The following is a 22,414-nucleotide window of genomic DNA, read 5'->3' on the forward strand; positions in this document are numbered from 1 at the left end:
ATATTTAAACTTTAAATCAGGGCTGTCATTAAAGATCAAGAACCGCAGATTATGTTTTTGATAAATCAATATCTGTTTGATTTATACAAATATTAAACTGATGACTAGGGAAACCAGGAATTTGTTACACTTTGAAGATTTACTAGAACTGCGTTGTCGTCGTTGCCTAGTGATGGAAATGATTACCACGCTATCGTTTAACTACCAGCATGAGTCCTTTTTTCATTGTTAGCCCCCTGTGTGTTTCCTAACCACCTCCTGTCACCTCTACTCTATTTTCATAATGACAAAATTATGTAAAATTATGTTATTTTTATAAATATTACATAGAATAATTTGGGTAAAAGGTTTATAAGTAAACATGCTTATTATACTAATTATCTCATTGGGGAGCTGTTCAAGGAATTTCTTTGCGCTTGGATAGAAAAATTATTCTTTTAAAAAGTCAAAACAATGTCAAACGTTTATTAAACCCTAAAATGTCATATTCTAATTGCTTGTTTCTTCAGTTTTCTATCATATTTAGCTAGAAAGGCAACAAGTCCTCAGTTAAAATGTTTTTTATATTCTACATTATACTGAAACAAAAGTTCGGACCATAAATCAAACATCACATAATTGCTGATTACTTTTCCGTTAATCGACCAATAATTTCATCCCTGCTGTAGTCTCATGTGAATACAGATTTTAACGGCCAGTGGAGGGTTTTTCTCGAAGCTATGATGTCCACGTTAGGATGCTAAGATTACATCAAGTAGGCCATATTTCATGCTGAGGGAATATAAAATGGCAGCTTATAGCACATTCCTGTACAGTTTAATGATGGAAGTTAACACGCATGTACATTGTTCCCACAGAGAAAGACTATTTAAGAGACTCTATAAGATTGGTATACTTGATATTTTTGAGTGAGTGTGTGCTTGCCTCATGTGACAGTTCTGTGATTGACCAGATATTCTAAGTTTTCTTGAATAATTATAATAATAACAATAACAATTATTGAATTTATAAGAGTCCAACTATTTTCTGCTTATTTAATTATAAAGACAATCCTGGTGAATTCATGCGTCCCCTAATTAAAATGTCTAACAGTGCCACCCACTCAGTACCACCCACTATATGTAGGTGTTTATATAGTTTATAAAAGAGGGGCTGCTGTTTTCATGTATTTCTTGCCTCTCTCAGACATTGCGAAGATGCATCATCATCCTTGCAGCTGTCTGTCCTCCTTTATCCGTTAACCGGATGATGGTGTTAGGAAGGCAGCAGCAGGAAAGTGTTTCACTGTCAGAAATAGGACGAGCTGTTTGAGACGGCATCTTTCAGCTCTCATTTGACTCTTACTGCATAGTTTATAAAACGCTCAAAGCTCATACTTTTAGACATTTTTAAGTGAGCAGCTTTTTATTTTAGAAATTGCAGTAACTACTCTTCTTTTAACAGAGCTTCATGGTGAATGTGTGAACCATAAGAGGTTTTTTCTTTTTTTAAAGAATATTTGTATTGCAGAAATGTGTTGTACCAACCGCATTGATATAACAAAGCAATCATATTTTCCATTTTCAGTAACAACAAAACAGCGGATTCAGAACATACTAGTACAATTAGGCAGTTGGCGGTTTTAAAACATATCCATGGTCGAGATAATAAGAAATGCAATATTCATGCTAGAAACAAGAGGGAAACAAAAATGTACACAGCAAATTGAAAAATAAACAACAAGATAAAAGTTACAGGATTAACATTATTGATCATTCATCCCACACCTTCATCCTCACCCAGACCTCTTAAGTGTCTCATCACTGGAGCCCAGGCCTTATCAAACACTCTCCCCCTTCCTGCATTCTTGAATCTAAGTTTCTCTAGGTAGAGGATCTCACCCAACTCCCTCAGCCACATCTCGAACGAAGGCACAGCATCAGACTTCCATAATCTCAAAATAAGTTTTTTAGCCAAAACAGTACCCAAAAACACCGGCCATTTCTCATGGTTCAGATCAGTGTCAGAGTTTTTTTTTTTAAAGTGTTGATATGTTCTTCAGTATGTATGAAAAACCATGTTAATTTATTCTTTTCCTCTTTGTTGTTTTCCTCCTGAGCTATTTCTGCTCTCTATTTCTGGTTGATATGTTTGTCCGTATGGTAATTTATTGATGTATACTAGGATAGGTTTTCTCCTGTGTTTTTGTGTTGTAATATGTAGGCTACATGCATCACACAGAACTGTGCTTTTGTGTGTAATATGATGTGGGCATTGTTTTATAGTATTTACTGGTGGTATTCAACAATAGAATGCATGCTCACCCAGCCAGTTTTCTGATTCTGTATTGAAAGCTTGCTTTCTCCAAACGACAGACCAAAACGTCAAAAATATTCAATTTACAATGGTATAAAAACAAAATAAGTTAACATTTAAGAAGCTTGTCCGACAACAGCTGACACAACTGGTATTTTTGGTCAAGAAATTAACTAAAATCGACACTGTGGATGATACATTTTGAGCAGTTGAATTCTCAATTCATCCGTAGTAGTCTTTCGTAAAACATTAAGTTTGTTGGTGCATTGTCAGAGGCAAGAGGAATATCATCAAACTGCCTCATGCTTAGTTGAATAATTTACAAGATTTATTCAAGATATACAATTCATAGAATGTCAGCTCCCTCTGGTACAGGGCTCGAACTGCTTCAAAACCAATAACTATATATCTGCACATACCCCCTGATAACACTATAGTTCAGCGTCAAAATGCACTGTCATCGATAAATGGGTTTACAGTGACCGAATGGAGGTCACTCTCACCAATAGGAGAGAAGACAGCAAGCCAATAGCATGGCCTCTGAAGAACCTCTTATCCCGATCAAATAGCCATACAGTTAAATCTCAGCTAGGACGAAAGATTCAAGACACTGAAGAAACATTTTAGAATGAAAAACTATTTACCTCTTTCCAGGTGTCTGACCTCCTGGTAAACTATCACCTTCACTATGTAGTTAGTCTTCCCACCCTCAACCTCTCAGTGCCATCGCCGTTAAAAAAAAGCAGCTTACTATCTCAAATAATCTTTCAGAATTTGAATTGAGTCTTTTTTATTCATGCTTGTTTTTCAAACCCACTCAAATAGAGGAGGTGTTGATTTCAAATGTCACTTTTAGTTCTGATTTGCATTTAAAGCTGTGTCATAAAAGGCTAATTTAAAGAAAACAGGAATAAAGCAAAACTTGTGTAGGTACTGGTATATGCTTGATATTAAATATAAAAATATATAATAGGCAATTACTTGATTATTAATAAAAAGGTTCTTATTAAAGAAATTGTGATCTAATTAAAAGGGCATGCTGTTTTCAGTTCATATTTTAATTAACTGGTTACATTTGGATCCAATTTACATATCTTTATCGGCTCAATTGTCATACTCAGTTTGTTTCTCGGATGTCTGCAGATTTTTGTTGTATGTTCTTTTTTCTATTCAAGCTTAATTCAACCTTTGTAGCTAACAGCAACCGATGTCAAAGGAAGCTCGAATGATTTTAGGGTGTTGGTTGTATCAAGATTTAAACAAAGTTGAGCACAGTGGTAAATGTCAGGTACACTCTTGGGCGACTTAGGGAGTGCAAAATCTTCACATTATAATTAGGCTGTAATGATTTATAACGCTCATCTTAAGTAAATAGGGATCACATTTAATTGGTGTTTAAGAAATACATTGGAAAGCTACTAAATTATAAAACCAGTTTTAGTAGCTGTTCAACTGAAGGATTATGCAAATGTGTAAAAGCCATATCTTTATTAAGTATTTGCATATTTATATTATATATGCATATATTGCATTAATGCCCGGGTGTATGTTAATGTGTGATTTTTTTATTTCTGAATTTCTGAATATATCAGAATATTAATATAATCTTCAAAAAATGTAAAATGTAAACAATCAATCCTATGTGAAAGGCTGTGCTTCTGCGTGACTTGACACAAAAACAAACCCAAACTCCACCCTGTGTTATCGATTTAGTGGCTGGTGCTAATATTAAGCAATAAAACAGAAATAGAAATGTCAGGCGGCTCTGCCCTTTTCTTTTAATTTTCCCGGCCATTCATACATCTGTTCTTGTCTCTTCTTACCTTCTCAGCAGCCATTAAGACTGAGACCTTGTGTTACGGGCAGCTCAACAGCGTCTTAATGCAATTCAGAGACCTACATTCTACACCAGAGTTGCCTTGGCAACAAAGTCCCCCCGCCCCTCCCTGAGAAGCTGAAAGATCAATAGAGTATCCTCGACGGTGTGGCAGGAAAAGCTTTGGCACAGATGGTCCTCTGAGAAACCTTAGTGGCCTAGTTACCATCTGAAAACCAACACAATCAGGCAAGATCGCTATTATGTTGAAACTATACAAACTTGGGCATCAATATTAGATTACATCTGAACTAAAGATCCTAACAGTGTTGAAATGATCTCTCCCTATCCTTCCTTCTCTCCACTTATATGAGTCTGTTTTATAGAAAGTATCATCTGCAGTGATGTGGCCTACTTTATTGTTTTAGCTTCCCCAGCATCTTTAAGAAAAGAAATATTTGGGGAATTAATTTCGACAAGGCAGGCACACTGTGCTGCCAACCATAAAGAAGCATCGCTAAATAAATAAATTCTCTCCGGGGGGGTTGAATTTTCTCACTCAGTGTACCACCTAGTATGTGTTTCTGCCCTCGGAAATGGTTTAACTATGTCACATGTTGTTCTTTTATCTTGCTTGTACACTCTTTGTTGAATAAATTGCAGACGAGAAATATCTTTCAATTTCAAAGAGTCAAGGTTGTTGTATTTCAGAGATTGAGGTTACAGCTTAGCCTGCAGATTCATACCAAGGAGGGAGGTAAACACAAACCTAGTGAAGATGTGGGTCCAGTGCTTTTCTAAAACACAGTTTAATGGCTTACTGAAATATAGTATAAAGTCGAAGAAATATACAGTCAGTGTTGAGTAAATTCAATCAACAAGCTATGAGAAACCGCCCCACTGGTTTGAACTTGTGCTTCAAGCTGTCCTATTTCCCTTTAGAGGAGGACATCATAGAAAGCAAGATTTTAATGAGAGGACTGATTGGATAACGGTATTTCATAGTTAACGAGGTGCCCTGTTGTCTGACAGACAGTAGCCAGCAGTGTGAGAGTGTGTGTCTGAGCAAGAGAGCGAAAAAGAAAGCATTTCATTGCTATGCAGGTTTGATGTAAAGTGACAGAAATGCACTTACACTTTCTCACTATGTTAAAAATGCATAACAACTCTCTTCCGAGCAAGTTTGTTTTAGTTAGGACACAAGTAAACACAGTGTTCGTACAAAAATGGTGAATTAGGAAAAGCTCGACATATAGAGGAATAGAGTTTGGCTTGTCCTTTATTTCTGCATCTGTGGCATTTAAAATATTCCATGAATCTCACTGCAGGCGTTTTTTGAATTACATTTTAATTTAGGGTTATCTGTACTGTGAGCATTAGATGCTTTTGCTTTGGGCACAATGGGGGGAAATCAGTGGTGTGAAGGACGTCAGCAACACCTCAACGTGGTGGAACATAGATAAAAAGTCTCTGAAATTAGTCATGGCAAATTGGATGAAACATCAAAAATGGTGAAAAACAGACAGTATTTGTGTTTAAAATCCCCAGCCAGCTTCTCCTGAGGGAATTAAAATAATTATGCTGGACCTCTAAAAAAAAGGGGAATTAAAGTGTCACCCTGTGGGGTAGTTGGATGCAGCAACCCAAATGTCATTCTTTAAAGCCCAAGAATAGAAAAGTCGGCTGTCATTCCTTTACGTTATCGGCTCTAACAGGATCTCATATCAACTGTGAAGCTTAAGGGGTTGGACATCAAGATCAGGAGGGTAAAACCAGTGACAATGTGACATCAGCACATCACTGTTTGTGTTACACTGGGGTCTCTTTTTGGTTATTGCAGCAAAGGATCACTTGTTACTCATGTCACCATAGGCGTGTTTTCTCCAAGACTGAAATCAATACTTCTAAATGGGAATCAGAGAATCAGAACATCCTCAGGAAGGACTTCAACAAGCCGTATCTCCGCCCTGTTTCACTTCACCTTTTTCCTTTTTCTGCAGTGATTTACATGACAGGTTTCTAATTTTGCAGTACATCTCGGAAGCATAGGGCGAGTAAAGAGCATGAAAAGGTCATACAAGCCTTGAGCGTTGCTGACAAGTGCCCTTTTCCACCTTTAATTCTCCACCCTGATGTGGAATTCAGAGCAAGAAAAACACACGCCTTGTCATATGGTGGAAATGTACATGGTATAGTGTTGCCTAATATAGGAAAATGTTCCTCTGATCATTCAAGAAATGATATGGTTCAGTGGTGATGCAGCCTTGTGGCAAAAAGCATTCTGTCATTGCCATTAAAAGGCTACAGAGACATGGGTTGCTGCAGCCTTTCATCTTCCCAGGTGCCATTATTTCAGAAAAGCTCAATTTCATTTTGTGATTGATACCTTGCTGGCAGTCTCTGCAATCTCGGTCAGACTCTTGATTTTTGCAGCAGGCTCTCATAAGGCATAAATGCTATTTATTAATAAAAAATCTTTAAAAATGTGTGACTCAATGTCTCTCCTTTTTTCTCTGTTTGTTTCACACAGGACCTGGAAACGAATCAACAATGGACCGGCTGGTTCTCTGCGTGCTGCTGTGCGCAGCTCTGTCGAAGGGATACAGCTGCCCGGGCCGCTGCATTTGCCAGCACCTCTCACCCACTCTGACCCTGCTCTGTGCTAAGACCGGTCTGTTGTTCGTGCCCCCCTCCATCGACCGCAGGACCGTGGAGCTAAGACTCACAGACAACTTCATCACCATCATCCGCAGGAAAGACTTTTTCAACATGACCAGTTTGGTGCACCTCACGTTGTCCCGTAACACCATCAGCCAGATCATCCCTCTAGCCTTTCTCGGCCTGCGCTCCCTGCGGGCGCTCCACATGGACGGGAACCGCCTCAGTGCGATAAAGACAGACCACTTAAAAGGCCTCATCAACCTGCGGCACCTCATCTTGGGCAACAACCAGATCCATCAGGTGGCCGCCACCGCCTTTGATGAGTTTGTCGTCACCATAGAGGACTTGGATCTTTCCAATAACAACCTGCGCACCCTTCCCTGGGAAGCCATAGCCAGAATGACCAACATTAACACGCTCACGCTGGACCACAACCTGATTGACCACATTGGAACGGGGACTTTTACACTGCTCACCAAGCTGGTGCGCCTGGACATGACGTCTAACAGGCTGCAGAAGCTGCCGCCGGACAGCCTGTTCCAGCATGCTCAGGTGCTGTCGGACACTACGGGCTCAAGCTCCTCCACCCTGGCTGTGAGCTTTGGAGGAAACCCTCTTCACTGTAACTGTGAGCTGCTGTGGCTCCGCAGGCTGACACGAGAGGACGATCTGGAGACCTGTGCCTCGCCGGACCACCTCATGGACAAGTATTTCTGGTCCATCCAAGAGGAGGAGTTTATCTGCGAGCCTCCGCTGATCACAAAACATCTTACCACAAAGCCCTACGTGATGGAAGGGCAGGGTGTGACTCTCAAATGCAAAGCAGTGGGTGATCCAGACCCAGAGATTCACTGGCGGTCTCCAGATGGCAAGCTGGTGCATAACAACTCCCGCACCATCCTGTATGATAATGGCACCCTTGATATTCTCATCACCACGCTGAAGGACAGTGGGGCCTTTAATTGTGTTGCCTCCAATGCCGCAGGCATCGCCACAGCTGCTGTTGAGATCAACATGATCCCCTTACCCTTGTTTGTTAACAACACAGGCCACATGCGTGAGGACCCCGGCCTCTCAGACATCACCACCTCCTCCAAATCTGGCAATGACAGCAAGGGCTACGACAAGCAGGACCGGAGGGTGATGGTGAGCGAGCTGACCTCGTCCTCCGCTGTGATTCGCTGGCCATCTGAGCGCCACATCCCCGGCATCAGGATGTACCAGATTCAGTACAACAGCACTGCAGATGATACTTTGGTGTACAGGTAAGGCATGGTGGGGGGATGGATGGATGGAGAGATAAGGGAGGGTGGTAGAGTAGGGACATGAGGAAAAGGTGAGACATCTGGAGTCACCATCTGCTAAATGACACTACAGTCCATTATGGCAGTTTGACATATCCCAAAGATGCAAAATGATTAAGTATGTCCAGATATAAGCAGGACCCCTATAGTGAAGTCTAAGTGAAGGTATAAACTAGGGAGGACATTTTTTTACATTCATTTTAATTAATTTGCATAATAACATGCATCAAATGTGCAGTTAAATGTAGATATTTACAGACGCAGAAACCCATTCAAGTAGATTGTTGCATCAGCTGAAGATATTGTGGAGTCCAGCACTCTGAAGAACTAAATGCCCCTTTCATTAAAACATGATATGACAACAAACAATTACATGAGGCCCAACTATTTCACTGCATGTAGCTGTTTGTATCATTAGCAAGTGCCTGCATTAATTGGTTGAAACACAGAGTGTGATTAGATGCGGTTTTCTAATGATAGGCTCGGTTGCTGTGGTGGAAGAATGATTTACATTGGTTTTCTAGGTAAGAAGCAATACCACATTATAATAAATGCACTTTCCCAGCCCTGCATTCAAAATGTCTCAGTTCATTTTTACATTTACTGTACATTCTGCTAGAGGTAGTTTTAATCTCTTAATGTCCAGTTGTACAGTTGATTTGCCCTTACAAACCTTTAACTTCATTTATTGTGCTCTTGCATTGGATAATGTTACCCTTGTGGGGCCTTAAAACAGCTATAAAATAATTTAGGAAGTTTAACAGTAAAATATTTTGCTTGTCGAACTGCTAAAAACGAATAAACGTTCAAGATGTAGTAAAAAGTTCCAGCGAGACACTTGACTTCCTACACTGGTTTATTTAACAATGGAAAAAATCAAGCAAGGAACAGCAGTAGAGTAAGTGTACTCAATTCAACAACAACATGTAGCTTATTAACAGAGTCATGTCTTATTATCCAAAATGGCCCTTGTTGGAGTGTTTTATTTGTCTAATAAATGATCATTACTCAAGCATTAATATATATTTTGTAATGTCTATAGTCAAGGTGGAACCATCTTACTTTATAGGCTTATTGTATGGTTATGGTCGTATAGCTGTAAGTACTGTAGCAAGGGAGGAGTATATGTTATCACACGATGATAATGCATCAAAACTTTATTTAATTACAAAGCTTTAGTAACTTTTCACCACTGCAACAAATAATGTGTGAGAAATATATAAAGTGAACTTAGAAAACTGGCAAAATGATCAGAAGCTAAGTTACACTATTTTCTAAATAGTGAGTAAAAGATTTGCAAACGTTCTTATACAGTAGTAATGTTTGAAATCTGAGAATATGTTTTTCTTATGTAATATGTGACGCACACTAACCGGATGTTGTAACCCGAGGAGTACTTCAGGATTTATGTATTCATGGGGCAGGTTAATAATAGTCGTCGCCTTTTCTTTCTTTTTTTCCTTTTTTTTGTAGGTTTTATCAGATATAATGATTCGCTCTCCTGTATAATTTTCACATCCAGTTAAGGCATGGAGCGGAGTGTTGTTTGGTCGTTAGGAGGTGCATTATTACCAAATGATAACCATCAAATTCTCCCTTTGGGGAGAAGGAACACGTTTCTAATTATATTAACGCCAAGACCTGAAGACAAAGCCTTCCTCCGTTTTATTTAGAGTCGTGTAATCTTGAAGTTCCCGACAAAATGTAGCCTTCTGTATTCACACATCCAAACTGCCTTCCCATCATGCGTCACTTGTCCTGCCCCCTGCAGTGGTTGTGTCATATTGTATATACCAGTGAGCCTCCTCTGCCTTGTTGATCACCTTGTGCTTACCCTTGTTGTCATTCTATACAGAAACTTAGAGCAACTTATCACTGCTTTTTTATGATACAACATATTATCTCATAAGTCAACTCTAATGAAGTGTTGAGCTTTATATTTCTGTCTACCTGAATGAGTGATATTTGCAATGGTTGTCTTTTTGTTGTGTGGAATTGACACCTTTGTGTGATTTAATACACCTTATGCAAATCAGTAAATGTGGGCGTTGTAATTTCAATGATTAATCGTCCATATCTTCACCTCTGTGCTGTTTTTTTTTTCTTTGCAGAATGATCCCATCTACCAACAAGAACTTCTTAATCAATGATCTGGCCGCAGGGCGGGAGTATGACCTTTGTGTGCTGGCGGTTTACGACGACGGCATCACATCGTTAACGGCCACACGTGTGGTTGGCTGTGTGCTTTTCCACACGGCCAACGAGGTCAGCCAGTGCCGCTTCATGCACAGCCAATTCCTGGGAGGCACTATGATCATTATTATTGGCGGTATAATTGTTGCTTCAGTGCTGGTGTTCATTATCATCCTGATGATACGTTATAAGGCCTACAGCGGCCCGGAGGACGGCAAGTCCAAGGTCAGCTCCAGCATGCACTCGCAGACCAACGGCAGCCAGCAGCGGCTCCAGCGCTCCGCCTCCAAGCAACCGTCCGATGAGGGCCAGCATGATGCGCACGCACCCAAACAGTGCATGGCGCTGGTGATGAGGGCAGACAATGAGAAGAAGGAGAATCCAGCAGCCACCACTGCCATCCTGGAGGTGGAGCTGCCTCCGATGACTGCCGACAAGATGAAGAGAAGAACCAGCCTGGACGCGCAGTGCTCCGGCCCGCCATCCGAGGACACGCAGACGGACAGTAGCCTGACGGGCTCCACCATGTCCCTCTGTCTCATAGGCCCCAACGCTGGCACCAAGGAGGCTCCCAGGCTCAAGGACAAGAAAGGTGCCCTTGCCAACATGGGATTACTCCCTAATGAGCTGGCACGAACTAGGCACAGATTCTCTTTTGACGGAGGGGATTACTCCATTTTTCAGAGTCATAGTTACCCACGCAGAGCGAGGACAAGGTGGCACAAGTCCACCAACCAGCTCAACACGGAGTCCTCGCCGCTCGCCAACAGGAGAGTTACGTTCAGCAGCACTGAGTGGATGCTTGAGAGCACAGTCTGAGCAAAGCAGTGAAGCCGGGGGAAAAACAAATGGCTCTGCAACTCACACATGTAAAATCACAACTATGTCTACATGCCATAAACACACACTTTTCCCATACATAGCAAACTATGAACACAAGCACATTGACTTACACATGCAAACTTTGTGTGAGTTGCTGGAGAAGAACACATCTCCCTTCATCCTGCCTCCCCTCCATACTCCCAGAGAGGTGTGTTGGCCATGTCCTTTCTTTATGCAGCAGTGCCTTATTCTAAAAAGATGTATGAATGGAGGATGCTGCTCACTGTAGTCATAAACTGTCCTCTCGATCATTGCCGCCCACCCTGATGATGGGAAGCATATCTTTGGATTTTTTTTAAATGTTCTCCTTTTGTTTTCTGTGACAAGCCAAGGGGGTGTGGCGTTTGGATGTGACTGTTTAATTGTTGAAAAAAAAGAGGAAAAAAAAAAGTCATCATTTCTGTAAAGTGAACAGCCAGGTATCCTGTTATGTCAATCATGTTTTGGGTTCTTTCAAACAAAAAAAAAACTTTTGCACAGAAGACACGAGATACAATGACATGTATCACCACCAGTCTATACAATAATAATAATTAAAAAAGAACAGGATTTTACACAGACCGATTTCTAATGTTAGCATAGCAAGGATGGACTTGGAGACCAACCGTGGATTCCTCTCTGACAGTCGGACTGTATGATGTTAAATAGGTATTGTTCCAGATGTGACTGTATATTAATCGGTTCTGTATCTGGCTGGTCTAGATAAAAAGACAACAAACAAAAAAGACATATATAAGTATATTAAAACATTGGTGTATGTGTACTAACTATGTAAGTAAGTAAGTCATATGTCACATGACTTTTTACAAAGCATTTGGGTGTTGGCTGCAAGTTTTTACATTAAAAACCTGTGTCATCACACCTCGCCCTATTTAGTATGTCAAAGTTTGGACCATTTATCCCCTCACGAAGGGAATTAAACATTTTGTGTGGGTTAAGTGTATCACTGGCGTTTTATTTGTGTGCTTCAGGAGCAGCAGTGTGTGTCCACTGCAAGGAGACACACACACATTGAGATGATACATATTTGATTACCAGGTGCTATTTATAAGGATTCTGTGAAAGCTGCACAACGACCTCAGAAGCAGAGTGGGATGTGGGACGTCGAGGGACGTGATAACTGAATGTGATGCTGAATTCAAATGCAGCCCGTTGTTATGAACAAGGGTGTAATATTTGTTGGATCCCTCTAGGGGGAGACAAAGCGTTGTAACGCTCTCATTAACTTCAAAGCGGCAGGGAAGATGCTTATAACCATTGTCAGGAGAAAGCCTGTGAAGCACCCTGCTTTGAAGGTTCAGTTTACACTTGTATTCAACCTAAACCCTATCTATCTACCACCTAAAAGCAGTGCTGTTTCTGAACAAACACTAAAATACATATAATTATAATGTAGTTATAAGCAGAGATAAGGACATTTTATTGTGCTCACCACCTTCTTTGTTGAAGCATCTGTACAGTAAATGGTGTGTACACAGATAATACGTGAATTATACAACAGTTATAATCAAATTTTGATGATATATAATTACAAACACGAGCATATCCTAAGTGTGTTATGAAAAAAAATCACTTATCAGGTTTTTAAACTGTTGAAAATAATTTGTTGAAAAAACTTGTTCGACATAACATTTTAGCCACATCTCATGGCAATTTAAGTTTTCTCGGAATAATAATTTTTTATAAATAGATAAATATTCTAATGAGAAAACATATGTATCAATTGTATGAAGTCATTTTTGTATGAATTAAACAGTTTTATATTGGAACTGTTTATACACCATTTAGAGATGCTTCTTATAAGGATTTATACAGTGGTTGTTGAACGTATATTTATATCTACTTGCAACAAAATGTGTAATACAAAAGCTTTATTGGTTTGAATACTGCATACAGCACAGACGATATAATAATATGTTAGGGAAACGCATGACAGAGGGAAACAGAAATAGGGGGGATGAAAGATATGTGTTTGCTGCCAGCTTCCCTCTGATTACAGCTACTTAACGGGCTTAGATGAAACTGAGCTGTGTGGACAGCATAGAGATAAAACCTGGAGCACAGAGATAAGTCACACTAGAGGTTTTCAATCCTCTCAAATCTCCTCTTTGCATCCTCAGTGATAGATTGAGGCTGAGAACAAGGTCCTCAGGTCCGTTTTATTCATCATTCTTAACCAATGTTCAGCCAAAAACCATCCAATTTTAGCACAAAACCTTGTTTTTACAGCTAGACCTACCTTAAGAGTGTTAATCTTGGCTGTCAATTTGCGGTTCACACATTTTCCAACAGCTTCCCTTCTCCTCATTAAGTCCTGAAGGTTTGCAGGAAGTGAGCTCCTTCCCATTTCTCACAGCAGCTGTGTTTTTCCCTGCCTATTTGTAACCATTGTTGAACACAAAATGTGCTTAGACAGGAGAAGGCTGAGACTTCTCCCAGTCTTCAGAATTGGCCGGGGCAGCCACACTAGCGAACATTGGAGGAACAGCAGAGCACGTTGTGTCTTATCAGCAGTTCTGAGTGACTGCAAGAGAAGCTTATGTTTAATGCATACTGTAGTAAAGTGTATTTAAAAAGTCTAATCTGAACATGCTTGTGCTTTATCATACATATCATTTCAGGTCTTACTTCCCTGCAAATGGTGTGTCTTTCCTGAAAATGTACTAAATCAACACACTACAAAGTTGTTGTGAGAAATTCTCCAAATGTAGAAATTTAGTGAAATTGTAAATTTGGACAAATTGTGATAGCATTTATCTAAACCTATTGCCATCTCAACCATTTGAGGAGACTTGCAGTGATAGACATCAGCAACGATTCACACCCTGTATTGAAGAATTACTTTTTGAACGCTACAGTATGAATTGCAGACATATTTTATTATTTATTGTGTAGCAAGATACAATTATGAAATACCACAATTGAATCTGTATTTATTTCTTAGCAAAAGTCAGCAGTCTACAGCCATACCATAAGGTTTTTCAATCCTCTACTGCTTTCACTACGAAATTATTTTATTGTGAATAGGTGTATTGAGAAATGGCTTTTTGAAAAGCTTTGGTATGAAGTGCAAAATACATATTTAATATAATGCAACAAGAAAAACATCTATTTAATGGTTGTTTTCTTTCTAGAAAGAAATATTTTATGAATAGATTTTCAGCAATAAAGCACTCAATTTGGGATTTTGCCCTCTTGCCAAAATCGTATTAACCTTTACAATGTGTTTAAGAAAGCTCAGTCAACACAGATTTGACCAGCCACATTTCTTATGCTTTTTTTGCTTTCCAAGTTTCCGGGTTTGCAGCCAAGCTCAACATATCCCACTCTCTGCTGCTTAGAGAGAACACTTAGCCTATTGACACTGACTCGGTAAAGTGCTCCGGGCTTCTCGAGTAAGCATACAGTTTTCAAATGGTGTTCCACCACTTCCTACAGCATTATATTATCTAAAAATACCCAGATGGCCCAGGACTTGGTACCAGGCTTATTTCGACTTTATCGAAAAAAGAAAGTTAAATACAAATGTAGTTTGACAAGTGTGGTGCAGAGAAAGTGACCAGCGGCACAGAACATGTTGTTAAATAGTGCTGTTGTCTTTCATTTTCAGGGCTTCTGCTGGTGTGACTGAATATTTTTCTCAGGCATTACATTTATCCAGAGTGCCACAAGGCCTTACAGCTCTTTAGCATCAAGCTGAATTACTAAATGTATTCACTTTGATGATGATCATGAATGGCAGATTTTTAAGGTGTTCCTCCTGCATCATAAAAAAGTTTGTTACTCCAAGTTCTTTGATCCGTGATGGTCTTCGGAGAGGAAACCGCCCTCTGTGGTTTTCTTTACTAACAGCCTGACAAGTAAACAAAAAGTATTCAGAGCGGACATTTATTTTTGTCTAGATTTGACTTCCACTCCATTTGCACTGCTGCATTTAGCTCAGAGCACAAGTGAATGTTTACCCAACAGATGGTGGAAACTAATCATCTATATGACAGAATATAGGAATGAAATACATTTTTTTTAAATGTATCTCTAATGGTTACAGAGCTATCCCCAGGGTTATTCGTGTTAACAATACCCTTCTCCTTTCTCTTTGTGCAGTTCCTAAACTATAAACAGGGCTCCCGCCTTCACCAGCTTGAACATAAAATTCAAGGACTTTTCCAGGCTCAATTACCTAAAGTAATCGACACAGCGTAGTTTGAGACACATATCAAGGCTAATTACTGTTACCACACTGTAAATTCTTATGAGAACAATCAGGCTTAACATGAGCTAGCAGACAACAATTAAAAAGTGAGAGAGTTTGAATGCGTGAAGGCTTCTCACTTCTGGGTTACAGTGATGGCAGACGAGTGAAAAAAAAAGAAAAAGAAAAGACCAAAATAACAATTTCTGTCCTAGCAATAAATGAGTTCAAGCACTTTTAATGAATCATGTATTTATGTCTGCTTTCAGAAGCTTGATTTATACCACTTTAAATCCACAAACTGACAGGATTTTGATGTGTTACATGTGGGAACCATGTATATAAAGATTTGCCTACACTTGTTGGTCGATAAAGTGACGGATAGTTTTTTTTTTTTTATAAATGTGATTTGTTTACAGTAAGACAAATTATAATAACGAAATCTCAAGACAAAGCATTTATATTTCACAATTTTTAAATAACCAAAAATATTTTTTAAACAGTAAAATAGATGTTTATTTTTCAATTGTTGGCATACAAAAAAGTAAATGTTCAAAAAAATGCACATTTTAAATAATTGGCCAGTAAAGTTTGAAAACATTTCTTAAATAAATGTGGTTTAAAAAACACCGGCCAATTGAGGACAGAAAGTCTTCCTGGGAGGCTGACAGCCGAGTCAATGATCAGTCAATGAGCCTGCAGCCCACAGAACCCCTGATGAGGCAGGTGCAGGACACCCCATCCCCCCTTCATGGATGAGGTACTGCCACACAGAGCGCCCGCAGAGAGCCTTCAGCACAGGTTTGTTGATGTCTCACAAAGTACAACACAGAGAGGGCCTGCAGAGAGACGCCCTCTGTGAATTTGAGGAGAGCCAGAGAATTGCGCAGTACTTTCTTTGGTGGTTACCTGAGCGACTGTTTCTGTCCAAGTCTTTGAATCTCAGTCTAGAGAAGTATTATCTGAACTCTCTGCGCCTGCTGCTTTCGAGTTCTTCCTGCTCCTTTTTGAGTTTGGCCCCGAGTCTGAGTCTTTGTGGGAGTCTTGCTTTCGCTTTTTACGCCTGTGAGTTCGTCTTTCCTTTTCATCATTACTCTCGCCTGAGCTGCTGTCCTCTTCTCTCCCTCTGGTCTTCGCAGTTTTCTTGTTTTTATGTCGACTTTTAGTCCTTTTCCTCCGCTGCTTGTCTTTGGGGGCATTGCTGTCATCACTGCTGCTGTCGCTGCTCGAGCACTCTGCTTTCTTACGCTTTTCCGCCTCGTCCTTCTTCTTCTTTTTTTTCTTCTTCTTTCGAGAGGATTTTTTGGATCGTCTGGATAAGCTTTCTTCTGTGTCAGACTTGGTCTTTTTCAGTTTGTGGCGCCCAGTCTTTTTTGTGTCACTGCTTTTTTCACAAAAGAAAAAGACAAATTGAATATAAAACAAATGAGGCTAGATAGGTTTAGTACGTATGACATCATTCTTAGGGGCAATCCACAAGTAAAATGTTGTTTTAACCCTCTAACATGTGCTGCTTTTCTCTGTTTCAGATCGTACTTGACTCAATGTCTTAGGCTTTTGCACAGACAAAACAAGACTTTAGAAGACTTACAGTGGGGCAAAAAAGTATTTAGTCAGCCACCAATTGTGCAAGTTCTCCCACTTCAAAAGATGAGAGGCCTGTAATTTTCATCCTAGGTACACCTCAACTATGAGAGACAGAATGAGAACAAGAAATCCAGAAAATCACATTGTCTGATTTTTAAAGAATTGATTTGCAAATTATGGTGGAAAATAAGTATTTGGTCAATAACAAAAGTTAATCTCAATACTTTGTTATATACCCTTTGTTGGCAAAGACAGAGGTCAAACGTTTTCTGTAAGTCTTCACAAGGTTTTCAAGGTTTTAGGTATGGTGTTCTTTAGATGCAACTCAGCATTCTTTCTCCTCCAAACACGTCTAGTTGACTTTTTACCAAAAAGTTCTATTTTGGTTTCATCTGACCATATGACATTCTCCCAATCCTCTTCTGGATCATCTAATGCTCTCTAGCAAACTTCAGACGGGCCTGGACAGATGCTGGCTTAAGCAGGGGGACAGGTCTGGCACTGCAGGATTTGAGTCCCTGGTGGCGTAGTGTGTTACTGATGGTAGCCTTTGTTATTTTGGTCCCAGCTCTCTGCAGGTCATTGACTAGGTCCCCCCGTGTGGTTCTGGGATTTTTGCTCACCGTTCTTATGATCATTTTGACCCCACGGGGTGAGATCTTGCGTGGAGCCCCAGATCGAGGTAGATTATCAGTGGTCTTGTATGTTTTCCATTTTCTAATAATTGCTCCCACAGTTGATTTCTTCACACCAAGCTGCTTACCTATTGCAGATTCAATCTTCCCAGCCTGGTGCAGGTCTACAATTTTGTTTCTGGTGTCCTTTGACAGCCTTTTGGTCTTGGCCATAGTGGAGTTTGGAGTGTGACTGTTTGAGGTTGTGGACAGGTGTCTTTTATACTGATAACGAGTTCAAACAGGTGCCATTAATACAGTTAACAAGTGGAGGACAGAGGAGGCTCTTAAAGAAGAAGTTACAGGTCTGTGAGAGCCAGAAATCTTGTTTGTTTGTAGGTGACCAAATACTTATTTTCCACCATCATTTTCAAATAAATTCTTTAAAAATCAGACAATTTGATTTTCTGGATTTTTTTTTCTCATTTTGTCTCTCATAGTTGAGGTATACCTAGGATGAAAATTACAGGCCTCTCTCATCTTTTTAAGTGGGAGACCTTGCACAATTGGTGGCTGACTAAATACTTTTTTGCCCCACTGTACTCTTAGACTTTAAGAGATTTGACGTACATTTTTAATTATTTAAGTCATTGACCAAAATGATATTCTCTGAAGTATTCCACAGAATTGATAATGAAAATATTCAGTTGTCAAAGCCCTCATTACAACAAAGAGGTGATGACTGGTGTTATAAAATGACTTAATAAGCACCAACATTATGGAAGTACAGTGTCAAATCTCTAGAGGGCCCCTTCGAAATAAAGTTGTAAAATCATTTTTAATCTCTTGCTTATTTGATGCAGTGCAGTTCCATTTTTGCTTACCTGTCCCTTTCAAACTCCTCTGGATAAAGCTCCTTGAAGCCACTATGTCCCCACCTGGCATTTGAAAACATAAGATAAAGCTTTGTCAATCTTGTGCGACTCCCCTATGTTACATTATCATGTAGGGAAATTAAAACTGTCAAGAATACAAAGAAGGACACCAACTTTCTTCTTTTCACCTTTCAGAAATATCAACATTATTTAGCAAGAATTCTCCCAAGAAGTACAAAAAAAAAAAACATGTTTAGATGAAGATGTGGTCTTGTGCTGTACCTGTCAGAATCTTTGGCCTCAAACTCATACAGTTTGCGGCTCCAGTATCGAGCCTCCTTTTCGTCATGTTCCGAGCCTCGCTCTCTGCTCCCCCGACTCAGGTCTCTGGGCTGATCTCGATCACAGTGCATTTGTCCCCTGAAAAACCATTACATCAATAAATCAGACAGCAACATACAGTAACAGGTCTCTAAACTGAGGGCTCCATTATGAAACATACTCCCAAATGATGCTCTGGTATCACTTGGGTTTCTGTGTCTCAAATTAAATTGGGACATTCACTGTTCCTACCTCTCACTCTTTGTGTCAGGAAAATGTGTGCTGTGGGACGTATGGACCTGATAGTTTCGCTTTTTCCACATCTCCATCTCCTCCTGGATCTGCAGCAAGTCAACAAGAGTAAGTACATTACAGATTGCCCAGACTCATAATGCTTAGACAAACACATGTTATAAATGCTTTCTTTAGAGTATACAGGATTAAAATACTTAATTCCTGAAATGCAAATTAGTTTGTGAAGCCTTTCTTTTGTGAATTTGCCATCAAATATCCGTAACATACATCTATATCTTAGCTTAATGATATATTTGTAATCTGGATCAGAAAAAGCTTCAGGTCAAAAACACAACTCATCTCTAGGATAAGAGTTCTTCTGTAGACAGAATGTACGAGATAAGTATGGATCCTTTTCACAGTTCTCTTACATTCATATAAAAAACAATTGATTAATTGAATAATAAAACATCAAATTATTCAATAATGAAGATAAGTTATTACAGTTAAACAACTGTACAGATTCAAGATTCAATTATTAAAAGGCTCTATTGTTACGGACAGAAGCAACAGCGTAGTAGGTAGAAATTAAAAGCTTAAGTCCCTGGCTTCTCAAACAAAGCAACTATTGCATACAAATAAATAACATAGTTACATAATGGTGCAAATAAAATGGAGGAATAGATCAAATATACGGTATGTAAAGATAAAGTAAGAGTGCCTCCAGCAAAAGCAGGGTTAAGTAGGTAAGTAAGTTTAGTTGCAATGTTAAACCAATTTATAGTCTACTCCAGTGATATATATAGGCTATTCTGCACAATTTCTATTATATTCAATTTTATTTTTATTTACTTGCACTATTATCTGTTGTATTGTTTTGTTTCGTTGGAGTAGCCTCTGACCTAAGAATTTAATTGTCATAACTACACTGTAGCTATGTACATATGACAATAAAAGCCTTGAATCTTGATATTACTCGGTTCGGTGAAAGATGACCATTTACTGATTTAACCATGAAAATAACTTTCAATGTAGATAAGTTGTCAAAGTGCATCAAAAAGCATATTAGAGTAACAGAGCTTGTTCACAAAGAAAAAGTGCTAGGTGAGACCCCCCCCCCACACCCCCGTCAGAGGTGTTATTAGTTTGTGTGTATTAACTGGCCCCATACCTCCTGTCATTTAACAGGAGTAGCCTCAGGGCAAAGCAATGAGACTATCCCTGTTCTACAATCAGCTACCACTTCATTTAGCTTCTTAGTCTACCCTTATTTATAGCAATGATGGTAGATAAAATACAAAACACATTGGAATAATGCAACACAATGACGTTATTATGTTTCAAATCTAAGGCTGTTGTATAAAGCAGCACCAGTTCTAGCTTTGTACACCTAATGAAAGGGCATATTTCCAACGTGTCTCGGAAACACATGAACTCAAACGCACCTTGTTGTGGGCATCTGTGTGGCGGATTACATTTCTCAACAGTGTCTTCCCCAGCGGCTGCCTTGACATGATCACACCTGAAGTGAGACAAATGTAAATCATCATCAGGTTAAACTGATCTTTTGTTAACTCAATATAAGAGTCATTTCTATAATGTATACATAGCTGCAACAATAATAACTCTGTTACATGAACATCACATGTTAGCCTAGCTCGCTAGCTAATACTGTTAGATATTCGGATTCAAAAGTATATTTCAATAAACAAAATGTAACTTGTTAACAGCCGGCTTTAATTACTGCTTACTATTACAACACGTTCAACTTCATTTTGTAGATTTGTACAAACTGTACCTTTTCCAAAACGAGTAGCATTCAAGAAGAAGAAAACACGGCTTACAGCATCTACCGGTACTTCCGCTTTGCACATCATACGTCACCAAACGTTGGGAAGACTGAACTCTGATTGGTCCAATGGTCCGTCCATCAATGACGTAAAAGCTTTACATCAATTGCCTTGTGTGGTACAAAGCAGTTTGTTTTCGTGTGTTTTAATCAGAAAATAGCCATATCTTTCACATTTGCAAATCAAACCTACTCCTTGAGGACTACATGTCTATTTTCCCTCTTGAATTCGTATCACAGTAGCCAACAACTAGTAGCCATAAAAAGGTGAAAACCATGGACACATCACAGAATCACTCAAGTTGTGCTCAGTGATGAGAATGTGGCGCTGACGACTACACCTTCAGGAGGACAGGTATGATAATCCATCTGTGATTAAATAACTCAGATCTTCGTACATAAGTTTTAGCTTCAAAATATATTGACAGTACCAAAATGAATTCCGCAAAATAGTTTGATTCAGAAACATTTATAGGATATGATTTGTACATAAGCATTGATGCATTAATTCGTAGCCTGCACTTTATATTGCAGCGGGTTAATGTGCTTCATTAACCCTTTCATGCATAGAGGTCACTACAGTGGACAGCTATTCAAAAGGTGTTTTCTTCATTGTTTTTTATTTGCATAGTTGCACCATCAGCCACTACATAGGACCCTATTGCATCATCCCATACACTGCTACTCAGTGCCAAGTCAGTGTAAGTGCATGATACATGTCTCTAAAACCAAGATGGACGACAGAAAGCCACATGGACCAAGTCACCCATCTATATCTTGCCAATCCTTTTATGGAAAGCGCTCCCTGCAGGTATAACAAATGTGGTGACATCAAGTAACAACTAAGGAATCATATAATTCATACATTATTAAAGTATTGATTTTATGTTTGCTGGAAATCATGATACTGTAGTGCCGAGGACATGGAGTCGGAGGCGGTTCAATGGAGATGTAAAAGGGTACTTTAATAGAGAGCAGAATAGGACATGTTGTCGGGTCGCAGCCCGGGTCGACAAGAGAAAGAGCCAAGAGGGCACACACTATATATAAGTAACACATAACATGTCCGTGCGGGAACAATAGCCGCAACTGTAGTTCCCAGTTTGAATTATGAACCAGTGGTTAAATACGTGGTCACCACAATACCACCTGTCCACTACAGTAGGCGTCAAGCATCACTGGCTATATTTCAACTACAATTCATACTGGTACTGCTGCTGTTGTTCCCAGGGCCGTCCCTCCCTACATGCAGATCATGCAGACTGTGTGGGGCCTCACCTTGTGGAGGGGGCCACACCTTGCGGAGGGGGCCTCATCTGAGGCGCACCTATGCGCTTATTTGGCGCAATTAGGGTGGCGCGGCACGGTTTCGTCGCTGCGAGGCTCCACTAGCACTCATCAAATAACTGTGCGTGGGGCCTCAAATTGGCCCCTGCCCCTGGTTATTCTTGAAAATAGTTCATCTGCAATATCTTTTTGGGCCCTAAATCAATATACTTATGTTATTATGATGTAATTTTAAGTTTGCACATCTTTATTTATCATTTTTTCAAAATGTACATCTCTTCCGTTCAAACCCTGAACGCAGGTC

General features: G+C 39.6%; 2 protein-coding genes across 15 annotated transcripts in view; one reads left to right on the plus strand and one right to left on the minus strand.

Annotated features, from left to right (window-relative positions):
* Positions 1 to 11,660, plus strand: part of lrfn1 (leucine rich repeat and fibronectin type III domain containing 1) — a 134,745-nt gene extending 123,085 nt beyond the window's left edge. For 8 of the 11 annotated variants that reach the window (XM_079674677.1, XM_079674682.1, XM_079674683.1 and 5 more), the window contains 2 exons: positions 6,642 to 8,037; positions 10,188 to 11,660. In XM_079674677.1, the coding sequence (XP_079530803.1) occupies positions 6,662 to 8,037; positions 10,188 to 11,088 (2,277 nt within the window). In that variant the 5' untranslated portion in view covers positions 6,642 to 6,661 and the 3' untranslated portion in view covers positions 11,089 to 11,660. Of the gene's footprint in view, positions 1 to 4,126; positions 4,361 to 6,641; positions 8,038 to 10,187 lie in introns of all 11 variants that reach the window. The other 3 variants (XM_079674686.1, XM_079674679.1, XM_079674687.1) reach the window with 2 other exon arrangements.
* A 3,850-nt stretch (positions 11,661 to 15,510) lies between these two features.
* Positions 15,511 to 20,912, minus strand: nkapd1 (NKAP domain containing 1). Of its 4 annotated transcripts, none has more exons than XM_079677305.1 (6): positions 20,773 to 20,912; positions 20,420 to 20,496; positions 18,993 to 19,081; positions 18,702 to 18,839; positions 18,429 to 18,482; positions 15,511 to 16,724 (listed from the first exon to the last, which is right to left on the minus strand). In XM_079677305.1, exons 1-6 carry the CDS (start codon positions 20,849 to 20,851, stop codon positions 16,286 to 16,288), a joined length of 876 nt encoding a protein of 291 aa, XP_079533431.1. In that variant the 5' UTR covers positions 20,852 to 20,912; the 3' UTR covers positions 15,511 to 16,285. The 4 variants fall into 4 exon arrangements, with proteins under 4 accessions (XP_079533431.1, XP_079533430.1, XP_079533433.1 ...); XM_079677304.1 differs by having other exon boundaries at positions 15,511 to 16,727; positions 20,773 to 20,911; XM_079677307.1 differs by having other exon boundaries at positions 15,511 to 16,727; positions 20,819 to 20,859.
* Positions 20,913 to 22,414: the final 1,502 nt, after the last annotated feature.

This window comes from Notothenia rossii (genome assembly GCF_949606895.1).
Source record: "Notothenia rossii genome assembly, chromosome: 4".
Taxonomy (NCBI): domain Eukaryota; kingdom Metazoa; phylum Chordata; class Actinopteri; order Perciformes; family Nototheniidae; genus Notothenia; species Notothenia rossii.